The 23,598-nt window shown below is 59.3% G+C and overlaps 12 protein-coding genes across 12 annotated transcripts; 4 read left to right on the top strand and 8 right to left on the bottom strand.

Moving 5' to 3' along the window:
* Positions 1–103: 103 nt before the first annotated feature.
* On the top strand, positions 104–981 carry SPRG_19164 (hypothetical protein; the record flags this gene model as incomplete). Its single annotated transcript, XM_012340201.1, has 2 exons — positions 104–335; positions 368–981. 2 exons carry the CDS (start codon positions 104–106, stop codon positions 979–981), a joined length of 846 nt encoding a protein of 281 aa, XP_012195591.1.
* Positions 982–1,850: 869 nt separating this feature from the next.
* SPRG_19163 (hypothetical protein) lies at positions 1,851–2,519 on the bottom strand (the record flags this gene model as incomplete). Its single annotated transcript, XM_012340200.1, has 2 exons — positions 1,851–1,976; positions 2,004–2,519. The coding sequence occupies 2 exons, from the start codon at positions 2,517–2,519 to the stop codon at positions 1,851–1,853; spliced, it is 642 nt and encodes a 213-aa protein (XP_012195590.1).
* A 2,380-nt stretch (positions 2,520–4,899) lies between these two features.
* On the top strand, positions 4,900–5,717 carry SPRG_01593 (hypothetical protein; the record flags this gene model as incomplete). Its single annotated transcript, XM_012339962.1, has 1 exon — positions 4,900–5,717. Exon 1 carries the CDS (start codon positions 4,965–4,967, stop codon positions 5,715–5,717), a length of 753 nt encoding a protein of 250 aa, XP_012195352.1. The 5' UTR covers positions 4,900–4,964.
* Positions 5,718–6,547: 830 nt separating this feature from the next.
* Positions 6,548–8,671, top strand: SPRG_19162 (hypothetical protein; the record flags this gene model as incomplete). The annotated part of the gene is made up of 5 exons (XM_012340199.1): positions 6,548–6,919; positions 6,971–7,978; positions 8,025–8,132; positions 8,177–8,295; positions 8,344–8,671. The coding sequence occupies 5 exons, from the start codon at positions 6,548–6,550 to the stop codon at positions 8,669–8,671; spliced, it is 1,935 nt and encodes a 644-aa protein (XP_012195589.1).
* Positions 8,672–8,747: 76 nt separating this feature from the next.
* Positions 8,748–9,478, bottom strand: SPRG_19161 (hypothetical protein; the record flags this gene model as incomplete). Its single annotated transcript, XM_012340198.1, has 3 exons — positions 8,748–9,174; positions 9,228–9,286; positions 9,335–9,478. The coding sequence occupies 3 exons, from the start codon at positions 9,476–9,478 to the stop codon at positions 8,748–8,750; spliced, it is 630 nt and encodes a 209-aa protein (XP_012195588.1).
* Positions 9,479–9,678: 200 nt separating this feature from the next.
* SPRG_01592 (GTP-binding nuclear protein Ran) lies at positions 9,679–10,483 on the bottom strand. Its single transcript, XM_012339961.1, has one exon. The coding sequence runs from the start codon at positions 10,476–10,478 to the stop codon at positions 9,774–9,776; it is 705 nt and encodes a 234-aa protein (XP_012195351.1). The 5' UTR covers positions 10,479–10,483; the 3' UTR covers positions 9,679–9,773.
* A 1,443-nt stretch (positions 10,484–11,926) lies between these two features.
* SPRG_01591 (H/ACA ribonucleoprotein complex subunit 3) lies at positions 11,927–12,217 on the bottom strand. Its single transcript, XM_012339960.1, has one exon. It carries the CDS (start codon positions 12,192–12,194, stop codon positions 11,997–11,999), a length of 198 nt encoding a protein of 65 aa, XP_012195350.1. The 5' UTR covers positions 12,195–12,217; the 3' UTR covers positions 11,927–11,996.
* A 290-nt stretch (positions 12,218–12,507) lies between these two features.
* On the bottom strand, positions 12,508–14,281 carry SPRG_19160 (hypothetical protein; the record flags this gene model as incomplete). The annotated part of the gene is made up of 12 exons (XM_012340197.1): positions 12,508–12,600; positions 12,646–12,747; positions 12,794–12,895; positions 12,945–13,049; positions 13,095–13,193; positions 13,244–13,339; positions 13,378–13,473; positions 13,521–13,622; positions 13,670–13,771; positions 13,823–13,924; positions 13,969–14,070; positions 14,114–14,281. 12 exons carry the CDS (start codon positions 14,279–14,281, stop codon positions 12,508–12,510), a joined length of 1,269 nt encoding a protein of 422 aa, XP_012195587.1.
* Positions 14,282–14,709: 428 nt separating this feature from the next.
* On the bottom strand, positions 14,710–15,988 carry SPRG_19159 (hypothetical protein; the record flags this gene model as incomplete). Its single annotated transcript, XM_012340196.1, has 5 exons — positions 14,710–14,795; positions 14,844–15,117; positions 15,164–15,304; positions 15,354–15,502; positions 15,553–15,988. The coding sequence occupies 5 exons, from the start codon at positions 15,986–15,988 to the stop codon at positions 14,710–14,712; spliced, it is 1,086 nt and encodes a 361-aa protein (XP_012195586.1).
* A 363-nt stretch (positions 15,989–16,351) lies between these two features.
* On the bottom strand, positions 16,352–18,965 carry SPRG_19158 (hypothetical protein; the record flags this gene model as incomplete). The annotated part of the gene is made up of 7 exons (XM_012340195.1): positions 16,352–16,654; positions 16,700–16,852; positions 16,905–16,970; positions 17,063–17,509; positions 17,564–17,686; positions 17,731–18,032; positions 18,083–18,965. The coding sequence occupies 7 exons, from the start codon at positions 18,963–18,965 to the stop codon at positions 16,352–16,354; spliced, it is 2,277 nt and encodes a 758-aa protein (XP_012195585.1).
* Positions 18,966–19,611: 646 nt separating this feature from the next.
* On the bottom strand, positions 19,612–20,429 carry SPRG_19157 (hypothetical protein; the record flags this gene model as incomplete). The annotated part of the gene is made up of 3 exons (XM_012340194.1): positions 19,612–19,733; positions 19,785–20,163; positions 20,211–20,429. The coding sequence occupies 3 exons, from the start codon at positions 20,427–20,429 to the stop codon at positions 19,612–19,614; spliced, it is 720 nt and encodes a 239-aa protein (XP_012195584.1).
* Positions 20,430–20,869: 440 nt separating this feature from the next.
* Positions 20,870–23,279, top strand: SPRG_22085 (hypothetical protein; the record flags this gene model as incomplete). Its single annotated transcript, XM_012340373.1, has 8 exons — positions 20,870–21,874; positions 21,951–21,995; positions 22,045–22,320; positions 22,369–22,551; positions 22,597–22,683; positions 22,727–22,925; positions 22,968–23,091; positions 23,138–23,279. The coding sequence occupies 8 exons, from the start codon at positions 20,870–20,872 to the stop codon at positions 23,277–23,279; spliced, it is 2,061 nt and encodes a 686-aa protein (XP_012195763.1).
* Positions 23,280–23,598: the final 319 nt, after the last annotated feature.

Genomic DNA, 23,598 nt, shown 5'->3' with positions numbered 1-23,598 from the left:
CGGCCTATTACGGCACCTGCCCATGGGATTGGTCTCTTTTTGGCCAATGAGCGCGCCTGGCCCAACGGGGCGAGTGGGCGGCCAAGTCATTTCCGATTTTGCCATGAAGGCCGCGTCCACCCCCAAGTCGAAGGCGTCTTCCGCGCCCATCTTCCTCCAGAAGACGTACACGATGTTCGAGAACTCGCCCGAGGCCGTCGCCTCCTGGGCCAACAACGGAACCACCATCGTGGTCAAGGACCCGCAGGAGTTTGCGCGCACGATGCTGCCCAAGTACTTCAAGCACAACAACTTTGCCTCGTTCGTGCGCCAGCTCAACTTTACGGCTTCCGCAAGTACAAGAAGGAGGACATTATGATCGTGGAAGACGATATCACGAAGCACTGGTGGGAGTTTTACCACGACAAGTTTCTGCGCCACCACCCGGAGCTCATGGCCCAGATCCGCCGCAAGACGTACTCGGAGGCCGGCGAGCCGACCGAGAAGGAGGAAGTCGAAGTGCTCAAGAGCCAAGTCACGTCCCTCCAGTCGCAGCTCTCGCAGCTCACCAACCAGATTACGAACTTGACCTCGGTCGTCTCGACGCTCATGGAGACGCAGAAGCGGGCGCTCGAGTCGGTGCCGGAAGGCGCGCCGCCGTCGCCCAAGAAGCAGAAGACGGTTGTCCAGGACGACTGCGAGCACCTCGTAAAGATCGAGCCGATGCTCATGGATATTGTCGCCCCCGCGCCGCCGTCGCTCGCGCACCAGAACAGCCTCAACTTGGACGACGAGTTCATGATGTTTGACGACCGCCACTTTGGCAGCTTTGACGAAACCGCGACTTCGATGCAAGACTTGCTCGAAGCTTTCCCCAAGGCCCCCACGGCAGCCCCGTCGTCGTCCTCCACAGCCTCCGCGAACGCGGCCGAGAGCCTCGCCCGGTGTTCGCCGTCGCTGGTTATGCCCATGGGCTTTCCCTTCTCGACGCCCCTCCAGTAGGAGCGCTCCGAGCTCGTTTATAGTGTTAGTTTTTGTTAGAAATCGTTAGATACATTGCCTCGGGGGTGCCATATTTGCGGCGCCCCCCATACTTCTGTGCTGGCGTTCGCATTGCCTTGGCTCACATCCTCCACCATGTCTATCTCGAGGAAGATCATGTTGGCGGTCGTAAGTACGCAAGGCGTAGCGAACTGCTCCAGCCACACAAACACACTCGCAACCAAGCACGCTGAGGGTCGTTGTGACACCGCGTTGATGATGCAAGGCGTAAGGTCACATGCACTTGACGCAGCGTCGGACGACAGTACATTGCCGCTCACCCCAGGAGTCAGATCTGGTATGAGTCCGTCTTCCAGAACCACTGGGTACGCAGGTACCAAGGCGCAGCCATGACATACCAGCAGCAGAGTTTGGTGACCCTGGCCTGCGTACGCCTGCAGCGGCGACGTTCCATCCTCGAGGAGTTGCCGAGCAGTTGAAGAAGCGCCCGTGATGTGGCGCGGGCCTCGTAATCTCTCATCGGACCAATGCGTGATGCCAGCGCCATGTGCAATGGATGATGTTGATGGCCACAGACAGGCATAACGTCAACGAATCGAGCGCGTGGGTACCCATGTACCTGCGTCAATGATGAGGATGGTTGGCGCGCATGAGGACTTCCTCGGGAGCTGCCACCTTGCAGTTGGGGCTTGGCGGTGCACCCAAGTGCCATGGGCCAGGCCCATGACCGCAGCCACGACGCTTGCGTCACGGGCTTGCCGCGCTGGCTTCATGCAGCGGGTGCCACGTACGTACCCACCACCAAGTGCATACAAGGACACAGATGTTTAAATAAGATATTAGATATGTAGTAAACGCTTCGAATGCAGCTAATACATGACGACGGACGGTAGCGAGGAGGATCCTGCGAGCAACTGCTGGAACTCGGACGTGGCGGCCTCGTCTTGGTTGCTCGTCATCATGTCGAGGTACTCGAGGTCCTGCAGAAAGCTATCCTGCTTCATCATCGGCGGGAGCGCCACCGGCGCCGGCGTCTGGGCCTGGTCCACGACCGTCTGGATCATCGAGCTGAGGTGGCTCAGCGTGCCCGTGAGCTTGGTCAGCTGCGACTGCAAGTCCGAGACTTGCTGGCGGAGGTCGTCGACCTGGCTCGTCGGGTGTGCGGGCGGCGACGAGAACGACGCATCGTCGTCCGAGTTGTTGGTCTTGCGCTTGATCTTGGCCATCAAGTGCGGCTTGTGGTGGTGAAAGTGTTCGTGGTAAAACTCCCACGAGTTTTTAATGTCGGACGACTCGAGCGCGACGAGGAGGATCTCCTTCTTGGACTTTCGGAAGCCGTAAAAGTTGAGCTGGCGCACAAAGCTCGAAAAGTTGCTGTGCTTGAAGTACTTGGGTAGCATGAGCGACGCAAACTCCTTGGGGTCCTTGACGATAAAGGTCGCGCCGTCCGGTGCCCACGCCGCAATGTCGGTCGGCGACTGCGAGACCATGTCGAAGGTCTTCTTGAGGAAGATCGCGGCCGTCGACGATTTGATCATGTTTGTTTCAAGCGGTTAATTCCAAAATGCGGCTCTTCTTCCTAGAACGATAACGACGGTGGCGATTATGCACCCTCTCCAGGTCGTAGGAAACGGCGGGTCCTTTTTCGAGCAATCGCTGCGCGCCAAAACGAACGGCGCGCTGTGATTGGATAAAATTGGACACGCACGCGTCCAAAGCTCGGAGAGTGACCCGCGTGTCGCGCACGGTTTGTAGTTGGACTTGGGGTTAGTATACTGGACTTTACCTTGGGCTTTGTATCGGCTTCTGCCACGTTGTATGGGTATACAATGGCCAAGATACTAAGCTGTAATGCGGCCACTTCAAGCTGGATAAATCAACAAGCTCGAGACAAGGCCCGACGTGGCGCTGCATGTGCGGTGCACTCCGCGCCCAAACTTCTTGGACAGGATTGCACGACACCTTTCAGCCCATATACGATGCGCGAGGACAACTGTTCTTGCTACGGACGCATGCTCGAGTGGTTAGGTTTGTAGCTTGATTATTGTATACATTCTGCGATTGGACCAGTTCTTCTCAAACGACATGGAGCGTCCGAGCGCACTGTTATAATTAGCAGTGTCCTACAGCGCTGTATCGTTCATACCAATGCGATGAAAGAAGGAGAGAGCTGGAAGAAGCAGCGTGGCATCGGGTCCTCACAAGTGCTTAGACAAGTTCGAATCGATGACCCACACAAGAAAAGTCGGTTGGTGCTGGAACCGAGCATGCACTCAGGGTTGGACTCTACCCTTGTGTGAGTGATGGTTCCGAATCTGGCTCTGTCGTCGCGCCACGTCAGATGCATGCTGAAACATCCTTCCGCAGGTCGTGTCCACTGGAGGTTTGGCTGCACTGGTGTAATAGCTTGCGGCTGTCGTTACGAATTCAAATATATCACCACGTTCTGTGAAGACAACACGAGGCTTGGTGAGATCCAAGTCTTGTACTACAGCTAAAAGTCTTGTGGAAGCACTCTCAGATCCATATTTCCGGTCTTGTCCTCTCGTCCTCGGAGGCTCAAAGGGCCTTTTGCGTGACTTGCCAGCCAAAGCCAGCTTGGTACCGCGCATCGAGTTGAAGCGAAAACTGATTAAATGATGTGTTTCTGCCTGTAAACGAAGTGCTTACTACTTGCACAGTGGAGCTGCGGGAAATGGCTCGTCGCTCCTTCCAAAGAAGTCGGCGCCTCCGAGCGCATACCAGTACCATGTACTACCATACGTGTCCATGGTGTAGGTGACTCGTCGGTCATGAGCCTATCAAAATCCACTGCGTGGTCAAGTCACAGCACTGTGCCTGTGATCATCGCGAAACCACTCCACCGACACTGCATAGTGAATGCCAGTGCTCCTCGCAGCAAGTCCACGTACAGACTCGGAGCGCTTCGATCGTGTTCGCTTGTATCGTGCATCAACTCAATGCGTTGGGCCAGTTGGTCCACGCGCACCCACCGACGATCCAGGCTCAGAACCAGTGACCATCATTCCGGATTGAAAATGATGCTCACTGTACCGTGCTCTCGACGAGCAAGCCAGAGCCCTCGCACCAAGCAACCTTCGTTCCATGCGTCGCTAAGCACTAACAGCAACTCGAGTTTAGTTCCGCACGAAGGAAGTGCGGGTATTTTCAAGCGAGAAGGTCGTCGTGCTGCTTGTGATGTCGTCAACAAAATAAGATTCTTGAAGCTGCGGACACGACGCAAAGGTCGCCAATATGAGGAGGGTTTCTATTTCCGCAAACAAAAGTTAGAGAGCAGCCGCATGCTTGAACATGGCTGTCCACGCTGCGCGACCAGTCTCATCACGTGTTTACCAATGGCAAAGTGTTGTCATCACTGCGGCATCATGCGATTTCGGGTGGCGACGGCCCCGCTTCGTGTCCTTGCGCGCACGATAGATGTTGTTGATGCGCAATTCCATGCACGTTGACGTCGTCGTAGTGCAAGAGACACTCGGCGCTTGATCTATTTCGGACGTGGGATTGCTATCTCTCCATGCTAGCAATCATGGATGAAAACTCCGTCGACAATATCGGCTCGCACGCCAAATGCAGCGAGCACGAGTTGTGGGGATGCCCACCTCGATGCGCACGAGCACCCTGTGACATAACGTGGGATGGCGAGGTCGGTTGTAGCTTGACGCGTCTCCAGTATACCAGACTCGAAGGGGCCTGTCAGTTCGGCCCCGAGTTTCTTGTACTTGGGTTTTGTATGCCACGGTGCGAGCCTGGATTTCGATACCAAACACGCACAGACCAGCTGGCACCGATTGCTACCAAACACTGCATGGGTGACGACCAATCATGCGGGCGTATGCGTTAAGCGCGACGCTGATTGGTCGAGACCGATCTTGCAGTTTACAAGGGCGACCGATTGATAATCAGCGCGGGGGTCGGCAGGCGCGGGTCATTCTTGAATTTCCACCGAGCTACTACTACGAGCCATGAAGGGGACGTGCAACGCGGCCATCTTCCTCAAGAAGACGTACGACATGATCGACACGGCGGCGCATGGCGTCGCGGGCTGGTGCGCGGATGGCAAGAGCTTTGTCATCACAGACCCCAAGGCGTTTGCGTCGCTCGTGTTGCCCAAGTACTTCAAGCACAACAACTTTTCGAGCTTTGTGCGCCAGCTCAACTTTTACGGCTTCCGCAAGTCCAAGAAAGAGGTGCTCCTTGTCGCGATGGAGACGGACGACGCCAAGAACTCGTGGGAGTTTTACCACGAGCTCTTCATCCGCGGGAAGCCGCACTTGATGGCCAAGATCAAGCGCAAGACCAACTACAGCGACTGCGACCCGCTGCCCGACCGCGACGAAGTCGACGACCTCCGTCAACAAGTCGTGGAGCTCCAGACGCAGGTCGCGGCGCTCACGGGCAACATCTCGCACCTCACGAGCATGGTCGAAGCGATCTACAAGGACAACCGCGGCGCCAAGCGGTCTTTTGATGAAACGACCACGATGCACCATGCGCGCGTCGAACCGATCCCGCTCAAGCAGCAGAAGCGCGTGACCAAGCAGGACCTCCTCCTCGAGTTCGAGTACCTCGAGATGTTGCCGACCCAGTATGAGTCGAGCTACCACCACCACCACCACAACAACAACAACAACAACAACAACAAGATCAGCGACTACCGCGTTTCGCCACAGTCGACCGACGACATGCTCTACGAATGCTTGCTCATGAAGCCGTGACCCTCGCACTCGCGTTAGTTTGTCCTAGTTTCCACTAAGTTAATCGTATTTTCTCCTGCTCAGCATCAGTCATCGACACTCTAGTTCTTTCGCGCACACCAAGGGTACTTATAGTCAATATTGACTTACGGGCCCATGTTCACACGAACCTTTCTACCCCCGGCATTGCGTGATGCCTCGGCGGTTGATCGAAGAGCCAGCGCTTGAAGTACGGGCGCCGCCGAGGAGGACTTGCCATTGCGTACACTGCGCTCATACAGTAAGCTGGTCCGACCTCGTTTCAGTAGTAATCAAGGTCGCGCCCCCGGCGATTCGTCATCCGTACAAGCGTCTCGTGCCACTGTCCGCCTGCGTCTTTCTCTGCCACCTCATTTCATGCTTGGGTGCTGTCAATGGGGTGCTGTCGTCGGTTCAATTCCAGGGTTGGTGCTTCTTCTCTGTATGCGCCACGTGTGATGGGGCAAGGCTCAGGTAGCTGAGATCTGAGGCGAGTGCTCCTTCATTATTACCGCTCGTGAAAGCAACGCATTGGTACCAAGCCGCCACTGGACAAGAACCATGCAGACCTTCTGCCTGGGCGTCGTCGGCCTCGGGACTCATGCGGAGGAGGCACGAAGTCACTGAGTAGCCGAAGAAGTAGCGATCATCGGGACGATGACGACGCCGGCGTCATCGTACACTATATCCCGCTCCATTTCCGGAGAAAAGCCGGCCGGAAGAGGTTTCCGGCTCGATGAACCGGGAAAGGGACCGGTTTCGACTCTGTTCGGTTATCCGGATGGGACGCCGTTTAAAATTTGAAATCTCTCGGCCAAAGCCCGACGAGCGCGATGTCCGACCGCTTCTCCCTGAAGCTGACCAGCGCCAAGCATGGCGCAGCGACCGGCGCGTCGGCGGCGGCGGCTGACGCTTCAAGGGTCTCGCGCCGTGAGAAGCTGGCGGAGTACCTGCAGAGCCGGCGTGTGGAAATGGCGACGACCAGCCGCGCCTCTGCCACCACCAAGCCTGTGGCCTCGGGCGCCGCACGGGGCATGTCCAAGGCAGCCATCGACCGCCTTAGCAAGCCCAAAGTCAGCTCGTACACCAGCTCGTACCGCCCGACGGCTGGACAGGCAAAGCCCGAAATCAGTGGACGAACGGCGTCCCAGGTGCCGTTGAAGTCGGACGCTGGACCGTCCAAGTCGTCTCGGACGACTTTCGACGTAAGACTGCCGCAACGATGAGATTGATGTGAACAACGATGCTCCACGTAGAAACCTCCACCGCCGCCGGTGGCCGCCGTCGTCGATGCCAAGCCCGTGGCCGCCGAGCCGCGCCTTGGTGTCGCAGCAGAAGCAAGCGCAAAGCCTCCATCGCTGACGACCGAGTCTTCATTCAGCGCGCTGCGGTATCAACCTCGAACTGCAGCATCTACAGCTGACGATACGCTGCAACATGTCAAGACGCGACTCATGTTTGACGACTCGGACGACGACGATGACGACGAAGTCGACTACCTTGCGCCATCCGCTGCGCCACTCACGGCGCCACCCACTGCGCCTTCCGAAGCGCAGCCCATTGCGCCAGCGACACCCGAGCCGACGCGGTCACTCGTGCACGGAAGCAGCGCCAAGACAGAACGCTTCAGTGCCTTCAAGCAGCCGCGGTCCCTCGACAAGGCTGTTGCCGCGTCTCCGTTTGGCAACGCGCCAAGCTACCTACGTCAAGAGAGCGCAACGTTCGACCTCGAACGCAAGCCAGCACCGTCGCCGCTTCACGAAGCCAAGACGCCGGAGACGACCAAGTCGACCTACCATTCGCTCCCGTCGAGCTCGAGTGCCCTGCGGCATCAAAAGCAAGCAGACGCGCCAATGGCGCAGCGAGATGTCCTCTCGTCGCACTTCAAGGTCAAGAAGAGCGCGTTCCCCGAATCTGCAACGCCCAAGTTGGCGCCATCGAGCGTCACCAAGCCCCTTCCGTACACCAAGACGGACGAGGCAGTGCCTACCTCCAAAGCCCTTCTCTTCACCAAGGCGGACGAGGTGGGTCCGTCGACCGAGACGGCCTTCCGGTCCGTCGAAGTCCCGTCGTCGCACTTCAAGGCCAAGAAGCCTGCCGACGCGACGCCCAAGGAGCCGGTGCAAACGCTCCTGTCGACGCACTTTAGGCCCGCCGAGGTGCCGTCCAAAGCAGCGCCGTCGCCGAAGAAGGACGTCGAGTTTACGACCGCGCTCCAGACGCAGCTCCGCGCGCGTCTCGACGAAGCGCTGTACATCTCCAAGGTACGAAAAGCCTTGGCAGTACCGACCGCTCGGATGCATCGCGTAGTTTACCCTCGGCGGTGCGCGCGCAGTCTTTGACGACATTGCGCGCAACTGCCCGAGCGTCGTGCTGACGAAGGCGGTCTTTTGGCTGGCGCGGGCGAGCGTGGAAGAGGTAAGAACCCCGGTTGAACGACTCTTGTCCTTCAACAAGCGTAGGAGCATAAGGATCTCATGCGCGCCGACCAAATGTTTGTCGATGGCCTCGACACGGTGCTGGAGCCGCTGGAGAAGGTGATCCTCGAGGCCGCGCGGACCGAGTTGCACGGACGCACCCAGTAAGCTGCTGCGTTCTGCACCTGTTGCTCATGGAACCCCACGATTAGACTGAGCCAACCGGCCGTCAAGAACATCGTGGTCGAAGACAAGACGGTGCCGCTGACGCCCGAGAAGAAGGCCGAGTTCCTCGAAGACCTCTTTGCCCAAGGCCAGCTCGAGGAAAGCTTTTGCTTCGAGTCACACGAGACGCCGCCGACGCAGACCAAGCCGCTGCTGCCGCCAGCGCACAAGTACAACTCGACGACCAAGCAGCGCCCGCCAACGTCGTCGAACGAGGCGTCGCCGACGTACAGCCACTTCAAGCCGCCGTCCGCGGTCAAGAAGATCGACTTTGGCACGCCACCGCACAGCGTTGGGTTCGGCACGCCGCCGTAGCGCCCGCCTCCAAACGCAGATAGGAATCCATAGCTAGTAGTATGTAACATTCAACCCCACCGCCAGTATGCGACAGCTAGGCATGCTTGGCCTTCTTGGCCTTCTTCTTGGCGCGCTTGGCCCGTTTTGCGGCCTTTTTCGCAGCCTTTCTGGCGGCTTTCGCACTCGCCTCGTCGCTCTCGGACGACGACGAGCCCTCGTCGTAATTCGGAGCGTTCTCGAGCATGCAGCTGCGGCCGTCGAGCTGTGCGAGGAGCTCTGCGGTCCGCGCGGCCTTGCGCTCGGCCCAGTACGATCGCTCGTCCTGCGCCCGCGTCGGCGACGGACTGCGGCGTCGTCGGTCGGGACTTGCGCTGCGTGGTCGATGGCGGCGATCAGGACTGGCGCTGCGTCTTCGGTGGCGTCGCTCTCGGGACCGAGACCGGCGCCGGTGTACTTTAGCTTCGAGGTCGCGCTTCCGCCAGCATTGGTCGATCTCTTGGCGCTTGTTGTGCGAGTCCACGCTACAAGGATCGCCATGAGAATGGCATTAGAAGAAGCGCATTGATGCAAGTACCCTCGGATCGTGTTGAGGAGGAAGCCTTTGTTGACGTTCGTGGCCGGCGCCACAGGCAACTACACATTGATGGTACATCGATCGATGCATGGACGCTTGGTACGTACCATGTAGCTCATGACGCCGAGCTCCTTGGCCCGCTCCTTCTTGCGCGCAGCCTCGCGCCGTATCTGCGCCGCCACTTCCACATCCGTCAGGCTTATCCGCGGTCCTTGGGCCTGCTCCATGGCCCGGGCGACGCGGGCCTCCATGTCAAAATCGAAAAAGGTTTTTGACCAATCAGAAGCAGCGATGTGGAGGATTTACGTCGATTTTTGTCCAATGGCCCAGACGCACCTGGGCGTTGAGGCCTGCGTTACAGGCAGGGTTGACAGGACTCCAGTTCTTACTAGTGCTATAGCACCTCCTCCTTCCTTCTAACGTAGCATGGACACAAGAAGTGTAGATGGAGTGTAGATGGAAAAGAGATTTCTTGATTGATGTCACTTTTGTCTACTCCCGCGGGCCGTCGCCCGCGCATGTGCAAATAAGAAATGGCCTCGGCGCTTAGATATCGTCGTCCTCATCGGGAAGGGGCGCGTTGATGGCAGCGGCGCGGTCGGCCTCGAGGCTGGCAATGTGGCTCTGTTCCATGACGACCTCCGGGGGGGCGAGGGCGGCGGCCTCGACGAACGTCAAGTTGTTGTCGCCGACGAGCTTGCGCGCGAGCCAGAGGAAGGGCTTCTCGAACTGGTAGTTGGACTTGGCCGAGATGTCAAAGTACTGGAGGTTCTTCTTGCGGTGGAACGTGATCTGCTTGGCCTTGACCTTGCGGTCCTTGACCTCGACCTTGTTGCCGCAGAGCACGATCGGGATGTTCTCGCAGACGCGGAAGAGATCGCGGTGCCAGTTGGGCACGTTCTTGTACGAGATGCGCGACGTCACGTCGAACATGATGATGGCGCACTGGCCCTGGATGTAGTAGCCGTCGCGGAGGCCGCCAAACTTTTCCTGGCCGGCCGTGTCCCAGCAGTTGAACTTGATCGGGCCGAAGTTGGTCTCGAACTTGAGCGGGTGGACCTCCACGCCGAGCGTGGCCACGTACTTCTTCTCGAACTCGCCCGTCAAGTGGCGCTTGACGAAGGTCGTCTTGCCGACGCCGCCGTCGCCGACGAGGATGAGCTTGAATTCGGGCATCTGCTGCGCCATCGTTGTCTTACGGGGACCGAGGGGAAATTCGAAATGAGCAAAAGAAAAAGGGTGTAACGTCATTGCCGGCAGTATACAAACTTCAAGAGAGTACCCCGCAGCCGCGAAGGGATCCGATAACAACAGATTCATTTGCCTGGCCACCAGTCCCAGATTCCGCCGCCCCCACCAATCACAGCGACCCATCACGTTTTTCGACCAATCCCATGCCGTCGAACCCGCGGCAATCGGTGATTTTCATCCAATGAGGAAGCATCTTTGGGAGAGCCAATCGGAGCACATGGAGCGAAAAGGCTGCCCGCGGCAGAGGGCGCGACCGCTGTCCGTCCGTGGCCAGCCGCAGGGCCCATGCCGCACGCCGACCGTAATTGGACCAAGTTGGTACACATCAACTAACTAGTAACTACAGTATATGTAGTCGCGTCGTACCATAAAGTCTAGGCTCGAGGTACGAACGTGGGGACAGGGCGCGTCTGATTTTGACAATGATGGTGCTCTGCACGTCGAAGAACCCAAGCTTTTCGCGCGGTCAACACATGCGCTTCATCCGCCGTCGACTGCATTGGTTTCGAGCGCGATCTTTACGGTTGTAGCGCGGACCAATGCAGTGTGCTATGGCCAGTGGCTCTTGGGCATCTGCGCAGGTGGCGACGCGTCGCTGGTTGTAAGGAGCCTGGAAGCGCTTTCTATGGAGCGCATCCGTCGAGCGCTCGGTTCGTCGGTGTACTTGCAATGGGTGCCATGGCCGTTACCACGGTCGTCAAGGCCCAACTAAGACGCGCATAAGATCGCTCAGGCGGGACGCTGTCTCCAATGAGATCTTCGTCCATCAAGCTTGGATACGAGACGCCGTGGCTGAGGATGGAAAGTGAGTGCGATGGTTCGGATGCACGCGGGTCCATGGTCGAGAACGCTCAGGCACGAGCGCTAAATGAGCTTCTAGGTCTTAAGCGAGAACGAACAGTCGAGGGGTGCGTCGCGAAAGCATCGCGATCGAATCGATGGCCTACGATCATCTTCCACGACGTTACTACAGCCGAACGCACCACGACTTGGCCGGGTATGGGTACCGTGCACTGCGTCGACCCAACAAACTTGATTCAGGCGCTCCGAGTAGCACTGCCGTCGTGGTTGGAATCAAGTGGGCATAAGACGCAGCACGCCACGCCACGTCATGTTCCATCGGCACGACGATAAAGCAGCGACTGAGCGCCACGGACGTCATAACTAGATGTCGCCGAGATTGAGGACGCCAGTGGGCCATCTGCCGACAAATGTGGCGCGTGAAGACATCCAAGTAGAACTCCGCGAGCGCGAGCCTCCATGGGCCTTGCCATACGAGGACTCGTCAGTGAGCTGCGGGTAGGCGATGGCAAAATGTTTCCGTGCGGCACGGTAATAAGCTTTAGCCGGCGCCAAGGTGTATAGCTGCCAGCAGACGAACCACGGCGGCTCGTCGACCGGCGCGTACCAAGCTCATGTGACGCTCTTCACCTGACAGACACTATATATAGGTAGTAATCGTGCTAAAAGGACATAAAATAATGGATTGTGCGTCGTTAGGATGCCTCTACTACTTGCTTACTGGTACAGCGGGTCCGGCGACTGCGTCGGGAGGAGGTTGTAGCGCTTCTTGGTCGTGATGCGCTCCTTGGAGAACTTGTCGTCGGGCGAGAAGCGCGCCGGGTGGGCCGAGTGCGTCGGCTTGCCGCTCGGGTCTTCCTTCTTGAGCGAGTACACGCGCTTGCCGTCGGCGCCGAGGTGGTACATGAGGTGCATCTTGTCGGGCAAAGTAAAAACTCGAAAATGAAAATCGGGTCCCGGACCAGTGATTAATCGGTGGCCGCACAAGGGCCAATCAGCGCCCGCGACCAAAATGCACTTAATGTTTGTATACCATACACCAACCAAGTCCCAAACATGCTGCCCGTCGCTCTATCGCAACGCAGATCTTAGGCACTCGCTCGTAGCGTTCCCGTATATTGCTCTAGGCACAACAACGTCGCGGGACTTGGCCCGACGACCTACACGCGACGGCACGATGCTTGCCGCGTCGCTAAATCGATGGCAACCGACTAGGGTTCGGGGTCGTCTACAAGATGGCCGTCGCCTTGTGCGCCAGAAGGAGCTGGACGATCTCCACAAGGCCGCGCGACGACGCAACCGTGAGCGCCGAGACGCCAGGCTACACATCTCATGTTCCATCCAAAGTATCCTATCCGGTGTGTACCTGCATCTCGAGGTTGACGTTCGTTTGGCCGTGCGCCAAGAGGGCCTTGACAAGATGGACGTTTTCCATGTTGACGGCCGCGATCAAGGCCGTCGCACCGTCCTACGGCCAGCGCATAAGACAACCTCATAGACAGCAGATCGAATACGTCGCGCTTGGCGTTGACGTTGACGCGGGCGTCAGCGAGCAGCTGCGTCACGATCGCGTCCTTCTCGGCAAAGCACGCCACCATGAGCGGCGTCGTGCCATCCTACAGACTCCGTTGGCACGACGTATTGCACGCGGTAGCAACGACGTACGAAGGACGGTTGGTTGGGTTCCACCCGCGAGTGCGCCAGCACTTTTTCTACGATCGTCGCATTGCCTTCATGCGCCGCCATGTGCAGCAGCGCATGCCCCGACTCCTACGCATTTCCCATAAGCGCAAAAAGTCGGATGACGCGTCGCACGTCGAGGGCCATGTTGACATCCCAACTATCGTGGTCCAGGAACAGCTGCACAATGTCGTGAAAGCCCTTGGTCATGGCGACTTCGACTGCGACGCCGCTCTATATATCCTGTCGAGATACATGCCGTAGAGACAACCCAACGGGCATACGCTGACATCGATGGACGGGTGCTTGAGGAGGCGGTCGACGACAAAGTACTGGCCACGCGCCGCCGCGAGGATGAGCGCCGTGACGCCCGCCGTCATCTACGCGTCGATGAACAGAGGCATCCTATGCCGAGTACCTCGACGTTGACGTCGATCTTGGGGTGCTTGAGGAGGAACTCCATCACGTTCGCATGCTCCTGCAAGCACGCGTAGAGCAGGACCGAGTAGCCGTCCTAGACAAGATGACATCCTATTTTGGAGCAGGTTTCTCGTGAAGTACCTTGTCCTTGGCGTTGACATTGACCTTGGGGTGCACGAGGAGCAGCTCCGTCATGGCCATATCGCCTTCGTGGCACGCCAGGTGCAGCGCCGTCGACCCCAGCTACAGGTAGCCGTGAAGACGGTCGAGACGTCGAGATATATCGGTACTTGGTTTTCGAGGTTGATGTCCAGCGCAGGGTGCTGGAGCAACGTCGTCACGGTGTCGTAGTGGCCGCACTTGACTGCCATCATGAGCGGCGTGATGCCTTCCTACGATGCATTTGATGCGTCGCACCACCGTCGCATAGCATCGAATATAACCTTGGTCGCGAGGTTGACGTCGATCTCGGGGTGCTTCAGAAGGATCTGCACGATGCGGTTGTCAGCGTTGATGCACGCCTTGACGAGCGGCGTCGTCGAGTCCTACGACAACTCGGTTCACGCCTCGCATGCATGTACAGTCGCACCTCGCTTCGGCCGTTGATGTCGATGCCGGGCTTGTGCACGAGCGACGCAACGACGTCCTCGTAGCCGTTGGCGCACGCGTCGAGGAGCGTCGCGTTGCTTTTCTACGCCAGCGTGAGCGAGCGCCCGACGATGCGTGGGGTGTACCGCGCTGGCGGGGTTGAGCAGCTTCAAGAGCAGATCATCAGACGCGACGGGCGGCTTCTTGTCCGACGAGAACATGCGCGGAAGGATTGCGCGGGACGAGGCCGGAAGCGCCGAGCGCTGCAGCGGGTGCAGGGCTGCGCGGAACCGATGGAGACGATTGAGGGCCATGAGGGTGATGCCGAAATCCCGGGGTGGTCCTAGAACTACGAAGTTCGAGTATTAGAGTGACAAACGTTCTTGTCTACAAAAATACGTTCAAGTGACGCGTAAATCGCATTCCGAAGGTCATGACGTGGCGCTGTCTGGTGTCGTTGAACGTTGAACGTGGCGGTGTCGAGTCGTGCTTGAGCAAGGGACTGCAAACGACCTATCGAGACAAGCCCAAGTTACAGAATACATTTTCAGCCGCCCAGTTAGGAAACTTGCGACCAGCGGCCGTGTCCTCGGTGGCGCGGCGCGGGGCGTCAAGTGACCGCACAATCTCGACCAGTCATCAAGTCCATCGCCTGATTAAAGCACTGTCCAGCACCAGGTATATTACATCAAACTAAGTTCCTGAAGTGTGACGAGCCCGTCGTTCCGACGATATACCTTTCCTACTCTCGGTACCGAATCATGGCAATGGTCTTCTTGATCTGCGTTTGGAGGTTGGTCAAAATCTGACGCTCGCGATCGATCGCATCTACAGCGATGCGTTCAAGGTCAATATGTCTCAGAGGCGATATCGTACCGGCGTCGTCGGCCAAGCCAATGACCTGCACGGCGTGGGCGAGATACATGACGCGGTCGGCGGAGCTTTTGAGTTTCAGGAGGTTTTCGGTCGTGATTTTTTGGTGGGCGCATTTGCGGTTGTGGGCCTTGAACGTCGGCTCGACGTCGACGACGACCTTTTCCCAGTCGGGGCGAGGCGTGTGCGCCTGCTTGTAGTCGAGGACGCGGTTTTGGATTTCCTCGATCGACGCGCGCACGGACGCGAGGTCTCCTTCCAACTCGGCCCGCGCCGCCTGTCGCAACGCAATGCAGAATGGATGAGGGACACGGATGGTGTACCCGCACAGAGAAGATTTCCGTCGTGAGTTCATGCACCTGCGGACCCGTCGTCGCAATCGTCTCTTGCAAGGTGGCAATTTGCTGCTTCAGTTCTCCCATCGTTGCCTCGGGGCTCCGTAGTTTCCGCTTCGAGTCCCCTCTCTAGCAACACCAGAACATCGATCGATGCGGTACAAGAGGCAGCACGCACTTGACGCAAGACGACTTCGTTGTCCTTGAGCTTCTTGCTGTGGAGGCGGTACAGGAGGTCCTCGTGACGCAGGCGCTGACTCTCTTCTTTGGCGAGGCGCTCGTGCTGGAGCAGTGTGTCCTGCTTGTCGTCGATCGCCTTGGTGAGCGCTACGCCACGTGGTCATCGAGCCCTTTGCAGAAACTGGGCCGATCGGTACCAGTGCTCTGCTGCGTGCGCAGATCCAGTCGGCGCTGGAAGAGCGCAATCTCTTTTCTGCACGCTTTCTCGTTGAAGGACGCCTTCTGCGCCGTGAGCACGGCTTCGAGCGACGTAATCTCGTCGTCCAGCGCAGCGTTGAGCGCGATCTCCTCCTGCAGCTCGGCCTTGGCGCCTGCGAGCGCGGCCGTTTGATCGGACGCATGCTGCTGCGCTCCGTCGTACAGCGCCTTGAACGGCACGCGGACACTCGTGGCCTCGTGGTTGCTCTCATGAGGTCGGAAGGCAAACGACTCGATCGTCGCGACAAGCTCCGGGATCACGACCGACGACGGGAAGAGGTGCAGGAGAAGCTCAAGCGATGTCTCGGGCGTCCAGTCGACGGCTTCGTTGCTCTGGATGATGTCGCTGAGCGCCGACGACCGAAAGCCTGGCATCCCCGTCTATTTTTGGCGGGAAATTGGACCGGCCAAAACTACGGATATGCCTGATCTATCCGGATGGCCCAGATTCCATTTGGCATGGCCCCAGGCAAGCCGGCGGCGAAGCGCGGCCCGAAGCGCAAGGTCGATCCGGCCGAGGCGCCAGCTCCGAAGAAGGCGCGGGCGCCCGCGCGTAAGGGCCCGTCTAAGCGCGCTGCTCTGAACCAGTGCGTCCAGGACAACCTCGGCGAGATCCAGCAGATCCAGGACGAGCTCGAGCAGTTGGCCAAGGAGCGCGACGCCCTCTGCGGTGGCGAGCCCGTCGTGCTGCGTCTCCTCTCATAATAAGCCCTAAATAACCGGTCTTTCTTACTCGTCTTAGGTGCGCAGAATGTGGTCGCAGACAGCGATGCGCTTCTGGTACTTTGCGCGGGCGCCTATGTCCAAGCAGGCGCGGAAGAGCACGTGAGCCTTGTCGACCGCGTTGAGGTGGAAGCAGACAAGCCCGAGGAGGTATAAAACCCGGACATCCTGGCTCTGGACGAGCTCCTTGAGGAGGACGGCCGCGTCTTCATACGCCTGGATCGCGTACAGCCAGCGCGCCATGTTGAGGTGCAAGTTGAAGACGCCTGCGTCCTTGAGCAAGTAGGCGTTCTCAAAGCACTTGAGCCCCACCTCGGCCTAGACGCATGCATCAGCGTGCTATTGTCGAGGTTGGGAACGTACGACGGACGCGCGCAGCGCCGGCTGGTCGCGGACCTGGCGCACCATGGGCCACATGAAGACAACGAAGCAGTCGTAGTCCCACTTGGAGAGCGCGAGGAGCGCCATTTGCGGCTCGAGCGCAGCGAACGCGTCGGGCGTGTCCTGGATCGTGCCCTACGAGATATTGTGCGTCCGATGCCAGCTCTACGCACAGGCAGCGACGGACCATGATGAGATCGCAGTCGTTGGCGCCAAACGCCTGCAATTCGGCTTCAAACACCAGCGGCGACGACTAGAAGAAAGGTGTGAAAATCCAGAAAATCCAAAAATCCAGAAAAGCCAAAAAAGCCAAAAAAGCCAAAAAGCCAAGAAGCCAAGTAGTACCAGGTTGGCGGCGTCGTCGGGAAAGTGCGTCGCGTAGCACACTTGGAACGTGTCGGCAAACACTTGCAGCGTCGATTGGAACGTGAGCTTTGGGAAGCTCTGGCTCAAAAAGACCTCGAGGAGGCTGAAATCGACGGGCAAACAAAAGCAGTCGGCGTGCGGCGAGAGCTCGGGCACGTGGTGGAACGTATCCGAGCTGTGCACGGTCGCGTCGCCAAAGAGGAGCCCGAACGGCGCGGTCGGTGGCAAAATTGCGCTCAAGAAGCGGTACGCCTGCACGGGAAATAGGAGAAGCGAGACGCGCAGGCCCCGGGGCACGGACAGCAGCGTCGCATTGAGCGCCGCGCTCTCATAGTGCGTCGACGGGTCCGGAATCGGCAGCGGCGACGGCGCAAAGCTGTCGCCGGCCTCGTCCGTGAGCACTGGCGAGAGCCCCGACGGTTCGACCTACCCATACAGAAACATATATAAATATCAATAAGAACGAAGCCGCGGCCGCACCAAGAAGACGTCGGTCGGGAGCGAGTCGAGAAAGTAGTTGCCGATGAAAAAGATCGGCGTCGTCGGCGCGAGCTGCAGCGGCGCGTTGGCGACACGCAGGAAGAGCGGTCCTCTCCGCGCAATCTACGAAGATTTCAGTCTTCGCTCTCCTAGTGACAAAAGGGTACAGTGTCTTCGACGTCCAGGACGGCAAACTCGAGCTGGCCCGGAAACGCCGCGAGAAGACTCTGAAAGTCCACGTGGGCGACGCGCGAGTCGAGCACGTCGGCGCTGAGGTCCGTGAGGACGATGCACGGGCGAATCGTCGTGTGCAACTCCAGGCCCGCGAGGAGGCCGAGGAGGTGGCGTGCGAACGCAAGGCCAAACTTGCAGCAGCCGCTGCCGCCTTCGATAACGAACGCGTTGATGGGGGCGGAGGCATCGAGCTTGCCTTTGCCGTGGCAGTCGAGGAAGAACTGCAGCACGACCCCTAGAAGAAAAGCAATCGACGATGAGGGCAGGAGGATGCAAGTGGCGTACGGGCGTAGGCTTCGGCGATGAACATGCTGCTCGAGACGCCGTAAGGCACAATGTTGGAGCTCCACGCGCCCATGCCATGGGCCTTGTAAAAGTCCTTCTGCGCCGACCACACGGGCGACGCGGCGACCGTCGTGAGGCCGTCGATCGACGCCGGCGCGTCACCAAAGAGCAGCGACGGCTGCAGCGGCGCGGCGTCGTCGGCCCCAAAGAGGCTCTCGTTGTTCAGAAAGGCCGAAATCGCGTCCGGCACGTGCGGCCACTTGTACACGCGGAGGAGCTCCGTGCGCACGTTGCGCCGAAGTCGCGCCGTGTTGAGGTTCAGAATCTTCTTTTCCAGCAGCGGAAGGTACTGGAGAAGGATCGACGGCGAGTAGTGCAAGAGCCGCAAGACGACCAGCGCGAGCTGGAGCGGCACCGAGACAAGGCCGCGGCCGTGGCGCACGAGGTCCTGCGCCACGAGGCTGCCGTAGACGTTAACGGGGTCTTCCAGCGGCCGAAAGAGCCAGTGGTGCACGGACGGCGAGCAGGCAAAGGACGCATACACGTACGTGTGCGTGAGGCGGAGGTACGTCGTCGTCGTCGGCGGCGCCGGAAAGTCCAGCGGCGCGTTCGAGACCGTGTCGATCCAGATGAACGCGATCTGGTGGAGCGCGATGAGCTGGACGAGGCGCGGAAGGTCGAGGCCGTGGCTGTGCAGGACGACGAGGACCAGCGGGCCGGCGTCGTCGAGGACCGAGCTGAGCTCGTCCACGGAGGTCAGGACGTGGTCCATCGGGTGCGACGGCGCCATGGGCTCATGCAGAAGGAGGAAGCCGCGGTGCGTCGGATGCAGCGCGTGCACGCGGGCAAGGACGTCCTGCGCCAAGACTTCGGTGCCCCACATTCGGTTGTGCAGTAATTGAGTCGGAAGCAATTTTAGCCAATCCGACGCCGCATACGTGGCAGGCCGCGCGACCGACATGCGCAAGAGCGCCACTCACGCTACAGCGCTGCGACGCCGGGCACACATGCCGCCAACGCTTCTCAAGCAGCCAGAACAAGCTCGACCCGCCAGCTATATACTAGTATAGGGCAGCGCTACCTCAGTGCTTTTCAGACCACCCGAGGCTCGGGCCTGTCAAGCTCTCGACCGATTGGCGTCGTCTGCATTTGGTGGCGCTTGGCGTGAGGTTTTGCCCAGGTACCGAGGACCTGCACAAGCGTTGCAAGGGCAGAAGCACCCCGCGACACTGCATGCCTCGCTACCGTCACACACCCTTGGGTACTGTTACAGCGGCCAGTCCCTGCAAGTGCTCATGGTAAACCATGTTGGCCCGTCGATCTCAACCCTGCGTTGGCATGCCGAATTCCACCAGGTTTATGAGTGAAGACGCCGCCTGCTCTCGACGTCTCGGTTAGGATAGCACAACTTTATCCCACTTCTCTAATACTCTACCTTTCGCAGTTCTCGCTAGCAGCAATGATGGCAACGATGCAGTCAATAAGTAGTCTTTCATATGCAATTGTATGTTATTCGTTGGCGACGGAAGCTAAAACTTGACCACCTTCTTCTTTGCGTGGGTGGCCGCGGGCTTGGGGGCCTCGGGCTCTTCGGGCGCTTCGTCCTCCATGTAGTCGCCGCTCTTGTCGGACGGACCGCTGCCTTGGGCCACTACATAGTCGTCTCCAATCAGATCTGATCGCAGAAGTACGGTCGACGCACCTTCGTCGTCGTCGTCCGCAAACGTCTTCTTGGTGTTTTGGGGCTTCTTCTCCTTGCCGTCCTCGGGACAGTCCTTGGCGAGATGCATCTTGCTGCTGCAGACCTTGCAGCAGCCACCGCGCGGGTAAATACCGTTCTCGGACATGGGGCAGCGCGAGCTCAAGTGGCCCGTGGCGCCGCACACAAAGCACGTGGCGAACGAGGTGCCGTCGCCGACCTTGGGCTTGGGGCACTTCCAGAGGCTGTGGCCGTTCTCGCCGCAGTTGAAGCAGAGGTCGCTCGCGGGCTGCGTGTTGTTCTGGTACCCGTTGCGCTTCGGGCACGAGTGGATGTCGTGGCCCTTCCGGCGGCAGTGGAAGCAGCTCTTCGTGCTCATCGTCTACATCTCCCAATGAGCTGCTGCTGAAGCGCAAGCGTCGTCGGTACCTGGTCGCAGTCTTGCTTGCGGTGGTTGGGGTCGCCGCAGAGCCAACACCCGTTCTCGTTGTCTTTGTTCTTGATCGCCATGGCCTTGTCGCGCCGGCGCTGCTTCATGTCTTCGCGCTTGTTCATGCGGCGCTCCTTCTCGGTCGCGGCCGCAGCCTTCTTCTTGGCGCGGGCCGCCCGGCGGCGCTCGGTCTTGCTCAGGGGCACGTCCTCGGTCATCGTGTTGTGATTTTGATTGGTTTCAACGTCAACTTCAAAGCGCCGTCTTGTTTTCGGCATTCAACCCGGTCTTTGCGGCGAATGCCGAATCTACGACAAGGCCTTTGTTCGATGTCTGCTGCTTTGGCGCTGTCATGCCCACGGGAAGGACATCCCGTACAAGCGCTTTGAAGACATGCATTCAATGCTATGGAAAGAAGCAGACGCCTCCTTTACACTCGGTCGGCCCTCGGCTGCGTGCCCGTTGAGGATCGCGATCAAATCATTGCTGGATCACGGGCATATTTTTATCCATAGTAATTTATGATAACTTGTAATTTATATTGCATACAGTGCAAGTATTTAAAATACAATTAGGCCGTAGAAAATATTGAATTCGGCATTCGCTCTTCACGGTAAATTCGGCATTGAGGCGTGGATCGAGCGGAAGGTCGAGCAGGATGGACCAAATGAAGGCCATGATGGCGAAGCTCAAGCGCCAGCGCGAGGAAGAGAAGATGACCGCGCTGAAGGTCAGCGGCGAGCCAGCGGCCAAGAAGAAGTACATGCGCCGAGGCGAGATCGAAGCGGCCCTTGAAGAGGAAGAGCGCCGGGCCCGCGAAGCCGTCGAGGCTGAGGCTGCCAAGAAGCGCGAGGCCGAAGAACGCGCTGCGGCGCAGGCTGCCGTGCAAGCATCGACGACCGAGGCAAAGTCCGCCCCAGTGCAGGAGCGCGCTACCGAGACGAGCGCGGAGGACGGGCAGCTCCATTTCACGCTGGCCGAGACGAAGAAGCGCCTGCGCCAGCTGGGCCATCCGATCACGCTCTTTGGCGAGACCGACGAGGCGCGCGCTCGGCGCTTGGAGGCGCTCATCCACTCGAACGAAGGCGGCGAAATGGACCTCAACCAGGCAGGCTACATTGACGCGCAGGAGGCCGAAGAAGACAAGGAGGACGACGAGTACGACCACGACGGCGACGCGGCCAAGGACCACGCGAGCGAGTCCGACGAGCGCAAGATCTACCGCTTCTTCAAAGAGATGCTCGGTCGCTGGGAAGAAGCGCTGGCCGCGCGGCCCGAGAGCGTCAAGCGGTCGGCGCAAGGCAAGATCGCGACGCGCACGATGAAGCAGTGCAAGGACTACATCCGGCCGCTCTTTCGGCTCTGCAAGAGCAACACGGTGCCCGACGACATCCTCAAGAACCTCGTCGATATCGTCGGCTTTTGCAAGGCCGGCGAGTTTGTCTCGGCCAACGACTCGTACATCAAGCTCGCCATCGGCAACGCGGCGTGGCCCATCGGTGTCACCATGGTGGGCATCCACGAGCGCACGGGCCGCGAGAAGATCAACTCGAACAAGCAAGCGCATGTCATGAACAACGAGCTCCAGCGCAAGTACCTCACGTCCGTCAAGCGCCTCATCACGTTCGCGCAGTCGATCGCAGACGTCCTGCCGTCCAAAAAAGTGTGCTAACCCAAAACTGCTAATAACTAAATTCTACAAACATATTCAATTGTCGTAACGCATGATCACGTCCGAGAAGCGGTTCGGGCCCGCGTTCTGCACCGGGAAGGAGGAGGAGCCGGTGGATATAAACCCCCTCTCGACTCGTTCTTACCCCCTATCACCTTTAGAGCCCGTTTGCCTACACCCTCCGCAGCAGCTTTGAGCGCCAACGCCATTCCAATGGGACGTTTAGCCACGCGGCGCGCGACGCGCCGAGCCCCAAGCCAGCGTTCGAGTCCGAGTACATGCCGGCGCTGCCTGGCGTCGTGACGACCTCCCAGCTCAAGGCGATCGAGGCCGAGCGCCACGCGATGCACAACAAGTTCAAGACGCGGCAGCCGCGGACCAAGCGCGTGGACGTCCGCGTCGGCGCCGGCCCGGGCTCGTACAACGTGGAGCGCGACGTACATTGGATATGGATGCGGCGAGGATGGTAGCCCACGATCGTATAGACCAACCCGACGCGCGTCTCGGCGCCGTGCAGCTTTTCCAAGGAGAAGCGACTGGACGTGCTCGGCTTTGCCACGCAGCGCGGCTGGGTGAGCGCAAGCCCGGGGCCAAAGTACTTGCCGACGAACGAGTCGCTGGCGTCGTCGGTCCATGACCAAAAGCACGACCGCCGCGCGCTGCTCTCTGTAGCCACCGACACCGCGTCGAGGCACTGACACCCGCGTGCATAGAAAGCGCGGGCGAGGAACGATGCGCTCTTGAAGGAAGCGTCGGCGTCGCTCCAGCCCTCGTACAAGGAGTTCGAGCGCTCGTTCGAGGTGCGCTGGCACCGAGAGGAAGCCCCTGACCGACTTGTTATAGCGCCTCCACCATGCGCTCTCGGCGTCGGCGATCAATTCGCCTCATCGCGGCCGCGTGCCCAGCCCCGTGGACATCAAGCAGTCGGGCCCGGGCTCCTACGACACGACTGCCTTTTCCGCCAAGCGCAGCAACAAGCGGGGCACCTTTGGAACGGCCAAGAACCCCGACCTCCTCTCGTCGCTCATTGCGGCCGGCCATGGTACCTCACGTCGTATACGCTCTCCATCTACATCGGCGTTAGCGGCATCGACACCGACGGGGCCGGGCGACTACACCCCGCAGGCGCTCGACTCGTTCCAGTCGAGAACGTTCAACGCACGGGGCGGCTACGTGCCGCAGCGGACCGACGTCCAGACCAACCTCGAGTACGACGACCTGCCTACCGCATAGTAGAGCTGGACACGTGCGTAGCACGCTGGCGATGAAGGTGCCGCCCAACACGAGCCTTCTCCTCAGCTGCGTCCCCTCCAAAAACGGCCACGCGCCGGCGAAAGCGCTCTGGAAAGCGATGATGACGTCGCCCGACCCGCGCGTCCTCGGCTACGACACGTAGCCCATCGCGTGATAATGCGTCGCTCATGCATGATGCATGTCGTAGCGGCGCGCCCTCCATGCCAAGCAGCCCGCCAAGGCCAAGTCGCCAAAGCCAGCAGCCAGCCCCGAGCCCGAGACTGCTGACGACCCGCCCACGGAAGCGCCGAGCCTGTTAACACTGTAGATAACGCGCTTGGCCGACATGCTAACGGTTCGCGGCTCGGAGACGATGGGGCCTGCGTCCTGCACTGCTCTACATGGAGGCAGCTCACGGAGGCGAGAGCGACCTCGTGGCAGCCCGCGGATCTCTGTCCATGTGTTGGCGCGATGCCATTGGC

This window comes from Saprolegnia parasitica (assembly GCF_000151545.1).
Source record: "Saprolegnia parasitica CBS 223.65 unplaced genomic scaffold supercont2.4, whole genome shotgun sequence".
Taxonomy (NCBI): Eukaryota; Oomycota; class Saprolegniomycetes; order Saprolegniales; family Saprolegniaceae; genus Saprolegnia; species Saprolegnia parasitica.
Note: the sequence above shows the minus strand (reverse complement) of the source record. Positions and strands in the feature narration are given on the sequence as shown.

Bases quoted from the DNA above. Each gene is read 5' to 3' on its own strand.
- SPRG_01592 (XM_012339961.1), bottom strand. From the start codon at position 10,478: ATGACGTTACACCCTTTTTCTTTTGCTCATTTCGAATTTCCCCTCGGT.
- SPRG_01591 (XM_012339960.1), bottom strand. From the start codon at position 12,194: ATGCACCTCATGTACCACCTCGGCGCCGACGGCAAGCGCGTGTACTCG.